Source organism: Onthophagus taurus, chromosome 6 (assembly GCF_036711975.1).
Source record: "Onthophagus taurus isolate NC chromosome 6, IU_Otau_3.0, whole genome shotgun sequence".
Taxonomy (NCBI): domain Eukaryota; kingdom Metazoa; phylum Arthropoda; class Insecta; order Coleoptera; family Scarabaeidae; genus Onthophagus; species Onthophagus taurus.
The window spans coordinates 27,502,357-27,515,591 of record NC_091971.1 but is presented as its reverse complement, the minus strand read 5'-3'; the positions used below and the strand labels follow the sequence as shown (position 1 = coordinate 27,515,591).

General features: G+C 38.6%; 2 protein-coding genes across 2 annotated transcripts; both read left to right on the top strand.

The window, feature by feature from the left end:
* The first annotated feature begins 2,069 nt into the window (after positions 1 to 2,069).
* LOC111420061 (uncharacterized) lies at positions 2,070 to 2,696 on the top strand. Its single transcript, XM_023052967.2, has one exon. The coding sequence runs from the start codon at positions 2,070 to 2,072 to the stop codon at positions 2,694 to 2,696; it is 627 nt and encodes a 208-aa protein (XP_022908735.2).
* Positions 2,697 to 8,725: 6,029 nt separating this feature from the next.
* LOC139430158 (uncharacterized) lies at positions 8,726 to 11,585 on the top strand. The gene is made up of 2 exons (XM_071196813.1): positions 8,726 to 11,321; positions 11,365 to 11,585. Exons 1-2 carry the CDS (start codon positions 8,726 to 8,728, stop codon positions 11,583 to 11,585), a joined length of 2,817 nt encoding a protein of 938 aa, XP_071052914.1.
* Positions 11,586 to 13,235: the final 1,650 nt, after the last annotated feature.

Here is a 13,235-nt window from a genome sequence, read left to right as displayed (position 1 = left end):
AGACAATAAAGAGGTTGCGGTGCACTATATGAACAAAATAAAGATAGACAGATACAGAAAGATATTGGAACAAATTTTCCACTTATCAGGTGTTAAGGTGACACGCCTACTTTTCTGGATAAAAAAAAAAATTATAAAAAAAAAACATAATAATAAAAAAAAAAATCTATATATTGCCCTTAACCCAAATAAAAAAAAAGTTGTTATCGTGGTTACCCAGCAGACCCAATGGAGACGGGGAGGTTCGTTATATTTTTAAGGCGCCACCTCGTTAACCCCACGATATTCACCAACGAGGAATACGAGGTTAGGATAGGTTCAAGGTACAATAAAAGCACAACACTAGTCCAGATAAAGCTCGATATATATATATATATAAAAAAAATAAAATGTCGTTCTGTTTGAGAGTACAACAAAAAAAATGATAAACTCTGATAAAATCTGAATTTGAAAATTGATCGCGCAATTCCCCGACGACAATGAGCTCAATGTTTGGGCAATTTAAAATTTTAACAAAATTCAAAATCGAAACAAAAAAAATCCCAAACAACCAAATCCTTACAAGAGGCAAAAATATTTATGTAAATAACAAAATTGTTTTTTTTTTTTATCATTAACTAAATAACTAATAACTTTAATAACTTTAAACTATAGTGAACAATTATATAAAATGATATTTGATGAAATTAATTGAAATGAAACAATATTAAAGATCGTAATGAAATTAAATAGATTCCAGGATATTAAACTTTGGAACGTGTTTGTTTTCTTTAAAAAAAAAATTCAATGGTTCAAACGTTCTGACCTTTTTGTGTCCAAAATTGATCCTAGGGAGATAGCCGTCAGGTTGATGGTTGAGGAAAAAAAAATAAGCTGAATATAACCAAATTTCTTCCAACAAAAAAATGGTACAATAAATCTTCCTACAGGTCCAACTACAAGATGGCTTCCAACAAAATTTCAACGAGGTATTTGAAGATAAATTATCGTTGACATCATACGGATAATTCGATAACGGATAAATTATACCGTACACTTGCCGCCTAAAATTCCATTTACACACATTAGTTTTAAGTTAGAATAAGTTTCTTCTTTTTTTTTTAAAAAAAATTCCCAAAAAAAAAAATTGAATTAAAAAAAAAAATGAAAGTAAGCAATTAAAGTGAGTTAGATTAACAAAATAAAATAATTTCGGTAAGACCTTACCTCACAGTTGTTAACGAGGCTAAATTAAGTTCATACGAAAACGACGTGTTTCTCTTAATCCGGGAAATCCGATAGATAAATAGATGTATACAAATGAATGTTGAGTGAATAATCCGCCAAATGCGAAACTGTCTACGACTAACGAAAAATTTGTTCCAAAATATCGTATAAAAGACAACTTTAACCACTCTTACATTTAACACGATTCGCAGTTTATTATCAAGTGCCCGTGACAATTTCCGGCAATAGCCTAAATACCCGTTTCAAGGATTTCCAAAAAAAAATACTTTACAACATGTCAAACTTATACTCGGAACTCAAATCAGACACCGTAATAATTCGCGTAAAACCGAAATAATAATAAAAAAAATAGCAAAATTTAAATGAAGTGTTCTGAAACTTTAATAAAAAAGAGTAAGAAAGAAAAAAAAAAAACCAACAAAATTGTGTAATTAAATTACTCTAACCCTACCATCTAAAGTTCAAAAGCTAAACCAAAATTTGGTACAAAATAAAAATAGAAATTTTCTCAACAACATCAACCCTTGGCGTTCTCTCCCTGAAACACAACAAAACAAACAAAATATTCTAAACTGCAAAAAAAAAAATCAATAATATCAAGCTTTATCTTACACTAAATAAACATAAACAAGGAGCAAAACAACATTAAAAGGAAAATAAAAGGAACAAAAATGAGACCGTAACAAAGGTATATATTTACGTACCGAACAGTTTAAGTCAGACCAATAAGGAACAAAACAGACGGAATACGTACGCCCTGGTGGTGGAAACAGGTGAGGGGACATTTAAAGACTCCGTCAAACAAATTAGGCAGCTACTAGGAGGAGAAAAAGAAGTAAAAAATGCGATTAAGAGCATACGTAGCACCAAAGATGGTAAAGTACTCATTACCACAGATAGTGATCCGGGAGGTGATTAAAAAGGCACAAGAGGCTATACAAACGATGCCAGGAAAAAAGATGGAAGCAAGAAGGCTTGGGGAACCAACGGACACTCTGCATATTAGAGGTATGGATGCGAGTATGGAGAAGTGGGAGATTAGGGAGGCCATAGAAGCTGCTCTAGGAGTGAAAAATATGGACATGCAGACCAGCGAACTGAGGCCTATGAGAAACGATACGCAGGCCATAACAGTAACCATGGATACAAAGCAGGCAGAGACACTGATGAGAGGGGGTCCTATAAAAATTGGGCTCACAAGATGTTACATCGAGAGAAGAATTAAACTCGAGAGATGTTTCCGTTGCTGGGGATATGGGCATACGGCTAAGGACTGTAAGGAGGATACTGATAGGTCCAAGCTGTGTTTTAAATGTGGAAAGGAGAATCACGACCAGGGGGTGTGTAAAAATAAGGAAGCATGTCCGCTATGCAAGGAGGAAGGACATAAGGCCGGATCTGGGAAGTGCAAAATATTTAATGAGACACTTACCGCTGCAAGACGATCCATACGCAAACGTAATGGATAAGTACGATAGAGGCGAACCCGACGAAAGAGAAATGGCTGAGTACGGGGGAGAAATAATAAGGGTGCTGCAGTTGAACTTTAATAGAGTAAGGGAAGCACATGATCTAGTAGCGAAGGCTGTGGCAGAGAGAGACCTGGATGTGATAATTGGCTGTGAACCAAATAAAAGGCTAGTGGATAAATTTTTCTGTGATAGTAACTGTGATGTTTTTATAGAAGTAAACTCCCTATTGGGAGTAATAAGTGGTTTTAGAGGATGTGGATTTGTGTGTGTGGAGGTTCAGTGTTGTTGTTTTGTGTCTTGCTATTTTTCGCCAAATGGGGATATTAAAGACTTTGGAAAGCTGTTATACGATATGGAAATATATATCAAGCACAAGAGGAAAAGAGTTGTGATAGGGGGAGATCTCAATGCGAAGAATAGAATGATTGGATCGAAAACAATAAATCAGAGAGGTGATATGCTCGAAGGGTGGCTATTGGCTAATAACTTGGTTGGGATCAATGAGGGTGCGGTCCCTACGTTTAGGGGAGCTGCAGGGAAATCGGTTATCGATTTCACAGCTTCAACGACAGATATCTGCATGAGTGTTGTTAATTGGCGAGTAGAGGAAGATACAGAGAATTGTAGCGACCATAATACAATTCGTTTTGAGCTTGAAATGATAGGCAATGCAACGGAACCGAAAGTATCGCATAGGGGATGGAAAGTAACTGAGGGGACTTTGAGGAGATACGCGAAGGAATGTGAAGGCCGATACAACGTTGAAATAAATGCATCCGAAATTACCGAAAGCATCACTAGGGAATGTAACAGAGTATTTAAAAAGAGAAGTAATAATAGGAAACATGCAGGAGTGTACTGGTGGAATGACCAGATAGCAGGCAAAAGAGCGGAATGCAATAAGTTAAGAAGAGGTATAACGAGAGTGAGAGGAAGGACAGGTATGACGGAGGAATTGGCCGAAATGAAGGTATGCTGGAAGAGGGAGAAAAAAGTATTGAAAAGGTTGATAAACGAGAGCAAGAAGTTGAAATGGAAGGAACTGTGTGAGCAGTTGAATGAGGATATCTGGGGAAAGGCTTACCTGATAGGTACGAATAAGCTGAAACTTCGGAAGAGAGAAACTATAAGCGATGAGGTAATACAGCAACAGATGATGAAGTTGTTCCCAAAGCATGAGGACTGTGCGTGGAATATGGCACTCTCTTGGACGCTGGAGATCCCCCTCTTCACGATAAAGGAACTTGAGAGGGCAATCACGAAGATACGAAGGAAAAAAGCGCCCGGACCGGATAACGTAACACCTGAAATACTGATCGCCAGTGTTATGGGAAATAAGAGGACGTTCTTGAGTATTTATAACGAGTGTCTGTCCCAGGGCGTTTTCCCAAACGTTTGGAAAAGGGCAAATCTAGTCCTGATACAGAAGCCAAAAAAGGATGTAGAGGGGAACCCCGCGTATAGGCCTATATGCCTAGAAAATGTCATGGCTAAACTCCTGGAAGTTCTCATTCGGGACAGGCTGAACGAGGAAATAGAGGACAAAAAGCTATTGAGCGAGAACCAATATGGGTTCAGGGCGGGAAGGTCGACGGTGGACGCGATTAGGAGGGTCCAGGGAATGGTAGAGGATATCAAAAAGAAGGCGCTTAAGAACCAGGACCTATGTCTGATGATCTTGCTTGATGTTGAGAATGCGTTTAACTCTGCTCCATGGGCTGGAATAATACGCGCCCTGGAGAGAGGAGGCGTCAGAGGATACCTTGTGAGGATGATCCAAGCCTACCTGTCGAAGAGGGAAGTGGTGGCTCCGAACGGAACAGTATGGGAGACCAACAGCGGGGTTCCACAAGGTTCGATACTGGGCCCTACGCTGTGGAATATATTTTATGACGAAATACTGCGAATGGATATGGAGCGTGGAGTGAGATTAGTGGTATATGCTGATGATCTTGCCCTCATCGTATGCGCGAAAACCAAGGAAGAGGTAGAGGACAAGGCTTGTTACGCGAGCGAGAGAGTCATAAGAAGACTAAACGAGATGGGAATCAGGGTGGCGGCCAAAAAGACCGAAGTGGTAGTCCTACAAGGAAGACGAAAGGTGCCAAAAATGAAGGTTGTCATTGAAGGCCAAACGGTGGAAAGTTCACCAATGGTAAAATACCTGGGGGTTTATCTCGATAAGGACATGAGAATGACGGCGCATGTCAGGGAGATCACGGAAAAGGCTCTGAAGATGGCTAATATACTTAGGAAGATCATGCCAAATGTGGGGGGACCGATAAGCAGCAAAAGGAAACTGCTAGCTACTACGGTTACGTCCGTCTTGCTGTATGCTGCGCCCACCTGGAGTAGAGCATTAAAATATAAGTGCTACAGGAAGATGCTTAACGCAATAAACAGGAAGTTAGCGATAAACATAACATCAGCATATTGCACGGTCTCTGCAGAAAGTGTCGAGGTGATAGCCGGTATGCCACCGATGGACCTGCTGGTGGAGGAAAGAGTCTCCCTACACGAAAGAGGGAGAGAGAGCAAGAGCGAGATAAGGAAAGATCTGATGAGGATATGGCAGAATAGGTGGGATCAGTATGATGGATGGGCCAGGACCATTATTCCGAAGGTAAAACCATGGATGGAGAGAAAGTGGGGGGAAGTTGACTACTTCCTAACACAGGTGATAACGGGCCACGGTATTTTCGGAACATATTTATGTAAGATCGGGAAAGCATCATCTGCACAGTGTTGGTTCTGTGGGTTAGTGGATACACCAGAACATACGGTGTTCCACTGCCCGAAGTTTGCGGCGGACAGGACGAGGTGTTTTGAAGTGTGTCGGGAAACGGTGACCAAAGATAACATCGCGACACTAATGTTAGCCGATGGCGAGACCTGGGAGAAAATCGGAGGGTACCTTAGAAACATTATGAAGACAAAACAGGAGGAGGAGTGGAGAAGAGAACGGGTAGAGAGGGAGCCGGATGGCAGCGCGATGGAGGTGCATAGCGAGGAGGATCGAGGAAGAGAAGAGGGGGATGTTTCCCCCTCGACCGGATCGCATAACCCATATCACGAGGAGAAGTCCAGGGGAAGAGGAGGAGAGGGGGATGTTTCCCCCTAGGCCTGGTAAGTTTATGTTGTGATGAATTTCAAAAAGTTGAAGATTTGTTTTTTTTTACCATTTCATACCATAACTATCGAAATGGTGGGGACGAGGGCCGACATGAAATTGATGGATTGGTGTAACAGAGAGATGTAGAGATGAGAGCGAAACCGTAGAAAGTGAAGACGAAGAAATGCCCGGAAGGGCGGTTCCGGAGAGAGAAGACGAGGAAAGGGGTTTTTAGTGGGTCGGGGTCTTCGACCCCAACCCCACACTATCTGGCCGCCCAACACCCCAGGCCAGATGTCTTTTTAGCAGATTTTCCCCGACCTCGTTAAAAGAAAAAAGGGTTGGGTTGGGTTGTAAATTGAAAAAGTATTAAATTGGAAAAGGAAGAAAAAAATGGGAAAAAAGGAAGAAAAAAGGGGAAAAAAAAGAGAAAAGAAAAAGGGAAAAGGATTGTTTATTGAAGCTCCTCCTATGCTCCTCCCATGCTCCTCCTCAGGCTCCTCCCAAAAGTGGAGATGGAAGAGTAGGGATGGGAGTGGGGGAAATCTAAAATTCTTGAAATCTTTCTTGGCATATATTGTTTTTAATCTTGTGTTTTTCGTTCCTATAGCTCCTTCTATTTTTCAAGTTAACTTTTGTTGGTAAGCATAACTTTATTTTTTCGAACGTTTTATCATTCATATCCTATCATTCAGCACTTTGTTGACAAGCACCCTCTGCAGTTAGATTTTAACGTGCAACTGTATTTTTCATCAAGCGATGTAAGTATACATGTTTTTTTATTAAAATAAAATAAATTAATTTTCTTTTCTTATCAAGATGTCTCAAGACGGTTTTAGTCAAATTGATTTAACTGCTCCGGGTTTCGCCAGCCAGGAATCCTTTCTGTTAAACAGTTTTGACATAAACCTGTTGAATATGTCGACTGTTGAGAAGGCTCTGCATCCAAACGTGCAGCCTAATGAGCAGCCGATGGATCCAAACGTAGAATCTAATGTGCAGCAAGCTACGGCGCTTCCAAACATCGCAGGTTCCTCGAAAGCGACGATAAGAATGTGAAACATCTTTCACTTTCACTTCGTCGAAAGTCGGGGAACCGTGAACACCGGAAGAAGGGTGCAGGTGTGTGGTTACCGCCAGATAAGTATAGAGAGCTTCGACGGGAGACCCGTGCTCGTTCGCGAAGTACCAAACCCAAGCGTGTGTCAGTTGAACCTGCGACTCTGTCAAAGGTTGAAGTGACACACTCGGAAGTGGCTAGCGGCGATGAGTCCAACGACGCTCTTTCTTTAATGGCGGTATCCCAACACTGCACCGAAAACCGGACATACCTTAAAGCTATTAATGCAGCTTTTGTTTCTAAGGCTTCTTCTTCTAAAGCTTCGTCGATTCCCACTCCCTCTACTAACATAAACATTCCTACCATCGAAATTCCCTCATTAAGCCCGAAAGTACAAACCTTAAGGGTGGACACAATTCCCGCTACTTCAGTCATTTCCGATATACCTGCCAGCCTTTTTTCAAATGCAATGTGTGCAGCAGTAGAAACAACCAAAGGGGAGATTTTGACCGAAATTAATATTTTGTATCAAAATTTTTATAAAGACCTTCATGCAAAGGTACTTCAATTGCAGACCTCTTTGAGAGAACTTTCACAGTTTAGGGAAGGGCTGCCGTCGAGTTCTAACCACTCTTTAACAACGTCACTCGACATCACCGTTGCAACATTAACCGTTGAAATGAAAAAAGCAGAATTCATTTTGTCTTCTTTACATACTAATAACTTCCCTTCCTAGCTAAAAGATGTCCGGTAGCAACAACAAGGGTGCTCACGTTGGAGCGAAGAGTTGCTTCATTGGAGGTAAAAGTAGATACCCTGTTTCAGTTGGTAGGCTATATCTATAATCTTTTTTGCACGTTTTTAATTTCATAATCTTCTTAGGTAAACGGTATTGTCTCAGAGTCGGCAGTGGTGAGAGGGCAGGTGCATGTTCAAAACATGCACATACACCATTGTTCGACTGGGATAGAACCTCCGACACCGGCACCTGCAGCGCCTCCGCCCCCGTATGAAGTGCGGGATGAGCAGGAAGAGGAAGAGGAGTGGTAACCATTTTTCCTCCTCTTCCTTAGGTTAGGTTAGGTTATGTTAGGTTAAATGGTTAAGGTGTTATAATTATTATTATTCTTAAATATATGTATATATAGTTTCTTTTGCTATATTTTCATTCAGTCTTATCCTGTTAATGTTATAATTCATTTAGTACGAGAATCATGATCGACGAGAAATTAAAGTGTTTACCGCAACTTCTAACACTGCCTATAGTAAATTTTAGTAATGGTTCGTGTTAAAAGTTTGAATTTTTCTTTTTGATGGTGCGCAAACGCAAACCATTTTTCGAGTCAGACTCACCAATAGAGAGAAGAGTTCGGGTGGTTTGCGACGTTATCACGTGCTCATTATCTTTTCGTTTAAAGTTATTATTAATAAATTTATTGTGCAGTGTACATCTCTTAAACGTTGGATTTATTGTAAGAATTGGATTTTTTATTTTGTTTTTCGTTTAATTTAATTTTGTTTTAAACGGTTCAAGTGAATACACTTTTTTGTATAATTTTAAACCCAGAGTTATTTAATTGAAGTAATAAACTTATTCAAGCCGATTATTTAACAAAAACTTTTTTTCAAATCTTTATCAAACATAAAATTTGGTCCTTCGAGCCGGATCGCCCGCGTGGTTCGAGTATTCTAATTTTGGATCGTAAACCAGTTTAATTGACGTGGCGCACGTGTTACTAAAGTTGTCGAATATAACTTTTAAAAAAATCAATCGATCCTTTTCGTAATACTATTACTATTGATCTATTGTGGATTATCATCGTTTTGATTTATTGTCTACTTTCTCTTTCAATCATGTCATCCATAAGTGCTGTTATTGAACATCAGAACGAACTTTTTGGATTAATTACACGAGCGTTTGATAATTTGAATAAACTGGGCGCTGCAAAGATAACAAAAGGAAAAATTCGTAGTAGGTTAGATACGTTGGATTCTAATTGGAATAAATTTCAATCGCAGCATCAGTCGTTGTTGAAAGTTAAAACTGATAACGAAGATAATCAATATTTTAAATCTAATCTTTATTTCAATTGTGAGGAACAATATAATAATGTGAAAGGGGAAATACTCGATCTTTTAGATGAAATTACTAAAAAGAATAATCCTGAAGATGTATCAATTTCTCAATCTTTATCAAGCAATCGTAATTATAATTTACCTAAGATCGAGTTACCAAAGTTTTCAGGTAATTATACTCATTGGAGTAACTTTCGTGATATGTTTTCTTCGATGGTGAAATCCAATAACGATTTATCTGGTGTTGAAAAATTGCATTACCTAAAAACGAGTTTATCTGATGAACCTGCTCAATTATTAAAAAACATCGCAGTTTGTAGCGACAATTTTCAGCACGCTTGGGATCTACTTGTATCTCGATATGAAAATAAAAGAATTTTAATCGATTCGCGTCTATCTTCACTTTTTAACGCTCGCTCAATTAAGCAAGAAACTTCTAATGAAATGAAACGACTAATCGGTCAGGTCAAAGAATCCATGGGTGCTTTAGAAACGTTGGGTTGCCCTGTGAAACATTGGGACCATATTCTCGTTTTTATGGTCGTTCATAAATTCGATATAGAGTCTTTGAAAGATTGGGAAAAGTCAATTGGTGATAAAACAACGTCTGCTACATTTTCTCAGCTTGAAACATTTATCACTGGACGAATTCATGCTTTAGAAGCTATCGAGCAAATATCTGGTCATCGTAAACCTGCATCTAATGTGGTGCCCTCTAGAATTTTAAACCAAGTTAAGACTCATGTTTCACAATCATTATTTAATTGTTCATGCTGTAAAGGTGACCATTATATTACATCTTGTCAGCAATATCTTAATAAACCTGTAGCTCAACGTAAAGAGTTCGTCATGTCTAAAAGTCTTTGTTTTAATTGTCTTGGACCCCATTTACTGAAACATTGTAAAACTCAAAAACGATGCAAGCTCTGTCAAAAACAACATCATACAACGTTGCACAATAACCAAACCACATTTCATCAAAAGTTGTTAATCAAACCATCATCATCTCAACAAGAAACGATCTCGCCGACCTCATCAGAATTAATTTCGTCTCAAAGTTGTATGGCATATACACACGTCGTTTGTAATAAATCTGTACTATTAGCTACTGCTATGATATCGATTATAACCGATCTGGGAGAACGCTTCATGGCACGTGCTTTAATTGATCAAGGTTCGGAGGTTTCTTTTGTTGCCGAAGCTATGGTTCAGTTGTTAAACATTTCAAGAAGTAATGCTAATATTCCAATCGTTGGTATTGGTGCTCAAAAAGCTGGACACTCAAGAGGAGTAATTAATCTCAATTTTTCATCGCACTCAAACCCCGATCAAACATTTAGTACTAAAGCACTTGTTCTTAAAAAACTCACGTCGTATCTATCACCTAAACATTTGTATTACTCAAACTGTGATCATCTTAAAAATATACCGCTCGCTGATCCTAATTACTCTTCTCAAGAACCAATAGAGGTCATTCTTGGAGCAGACATATACGCTCAAATCATTGAAAATGGAATCAGAAAAGGTGACGTTAATGCACCTATTGCTCAAAAAACTCAGCTAGGTTGGATATTGTCTGGTCCTGTTAACAATACTCGATTTCATTCTCCAGTTCATGGCTTTCAGTGCACACTTGATGTTGAATTAAAGGAGTTGATTCAACGATTTTGGCTACAAGAACAACCCGAAACATCAACGGTGGCTCTCAGTAAGGAAGAATCAGATTGTGAAGAGTGTTTTCAGAATACTTATCAACGAAATTCAGAAGGACGATTTATCGTGCGACTTCCATTTAAAACTACTCTTATTGATTTGGGTGATTCGTACACTCCAGCATCTAAAGTTCTTTTTGCAATGGAGAATCGTTTTAAACGAAATTCTAGTTTAAAAAGTGAATATTTATCTTTTATGAAAGAGTATCATGATTTGGGTCACATGATAAAACTACCACACGATCAATCATTTTGTACTCCTCACTTCTTTTTACCTCATCATGGGGTGATCAAAGAAACAAGCACAACAACAAAACTACGAGTGGTTTTCAATGGATCCCAAAAAACATCGTTGGGAGAATCTCTTAACGACAATTTACATATAGGCCCAAAGCTCCAGAACGATCTTTCAGATATTTTAATGCGTTGGAGGCGGTATCAATTTGTATTCACTGCGGACATAGAGAAAATGTACCGTCAAATCATTGTCCATCCAAATGATCGTAAATTTCAACAAATTTTGTGGAGAGATTGTGAAAATCAACCATTATCAGTATACCAGTTAGCTACAGTAACATATGGCTTAGCTTGTGCCCCTTACTTGGCGATCAGGTGTCTCAAGGAATTGTCAACTGATTGCATCCATGACTCACCTCTAGCAAGCAATATAATTATAATATTATAATTATTTTAATATTATATCAGGAGCTGATGACTTAGAAACAATAAAAGCTCAAATTCTTCAGATTGACAATGTTCTGAAATCAGCTGGTTTTGTAGCAAGAAAATGGATGTCCAACAATAATTTAGTGCTAAACCAATTGTCAAAAGATCAACTTGATAAAGATGCTGCTCTGGTGCTCGATACTACTTCATGTACGTTAGGATTGCGTTGGGATAAATCCGAACGATTATTTCCTGTTTAATTCAGAAGTTTTTCCCTCTTATAATGGAGTTATTACAAAACGCACTGTACTGTCTCAAATATCAAAAATTTTTGATCCACTCAGCTGGATTTCTCCTATTGTGATTGTCGCAAAGATATTCGTTCAAGAATTGTGGACATGTCAGCTTGATTGGGATTGTGCGTTACCTCAAGATCTTTCTTCTCAGTGGCTAGATTTTCTTAATGAATTAAAATTTATTTCTGAGATATCAATTCCTAGGTGGTATGGAACATTTTCTGCGTCTAAAATCGAAGTGCACGGGTTCGTGGACGCGTCTCAACGGGCTTTTGGTGCGGTAGTATATATTCGTGTGTGCTATGACCATAAAAAATCATGTGTAACGCTTGTCACATCAAAAACAAAAGTAGCTCCTCTTAAACGCGTTACTATTCCGAGACTAGAATTGTGCGCGGCAGTATTGTTGACGCGAGTAATTAAACGTATAGTTAAAGTTTTAGACATTTCTCATGTTCCTGTCCATTTGTGGAGTGATTCATCAATTGTTCTGGCCTGGATTCATAGTCATCCATCCAGATGGAAGGAGTATGTCCGCAATAGAGGTTTACTAGTTCATCTCTATCATTCGCGACGTTATTAAATTCAAACACCTGGCATACCGCGTCTAATTCGCCCAACCTAAGATTTTTTTTCCAAACTCTATCTTTTCTTTCATATTTTTAACGTTTTCAAATTTCAACCCCTTAAATTCTCTTAACTTCTTTCTATTACCACTATCTCCGTCGTTTTAAAATATAAATCTATAACAGGCTTTTATTGATTTTGTAGAAGCTTTGAAATATTTCGTTCGATAGACGGTATGGTTCCTAAGCTTGTCATGTGTATAAATAATCGATAGGAAACCTCGAAAGAAATGAAGTAATAAAAAAACAAGCGATTTATCTTTATATCCAACGTCTCGCGTCGCGTCTCGTAGTTTTCTTCGTAGCGTCGTAATTGCACGTTCAGCCGTCGTGCGCTTCATTCGTCTTAACGTCTTCTTTTGGTTTTCCTTCGTCTTACTGTTTTTTTTTCACGTTGTCCATAATGGCGGTGAACAAGCACGGTCGAGCCACCAAAAATGTAGGATTTCGCTTGAATAAATCACCAAAACCCCACTTGTTCTTAACTAATTTATTATTTCTATTAACATTATTTCTATTACTGTTAGCTCGTCTTCTCACTTCTGCCATCTTCCCTCATCTCACATCTGCTTCGATCGATCGACAGAAGCTACAAAAGCATTCTTTGACATTTTCAGGTTGTTTTGCTTCTTCTGATCGTAGTTCTGCTATTTTTCTTATAGAAGTTCGTAGGCCGCATGGTAAGGTTGTAATTTGGAACCGGCTTATTAGGTGAGGTTTTATCAGCGAAAGAGCAATTCTTTCAAGTATGCACGTCTACACAAAATGGTGCCGTTGATGTGATTTGCCTTATACATTATAAAGCTGCTGATGCCAATGTTTAGCATTGAAAAATATATCGTCAGTGGTCATCTACAACTTACTCTTGCAACCGAATATAACGCTTGCATTTCATCAACCACATCGACTGCATCCTTAGTTAAATTACAAAAATTTCGTCACAATTTCGGGCTTTACTTGATCTCCTGTCTCTTCATCTATAACATCG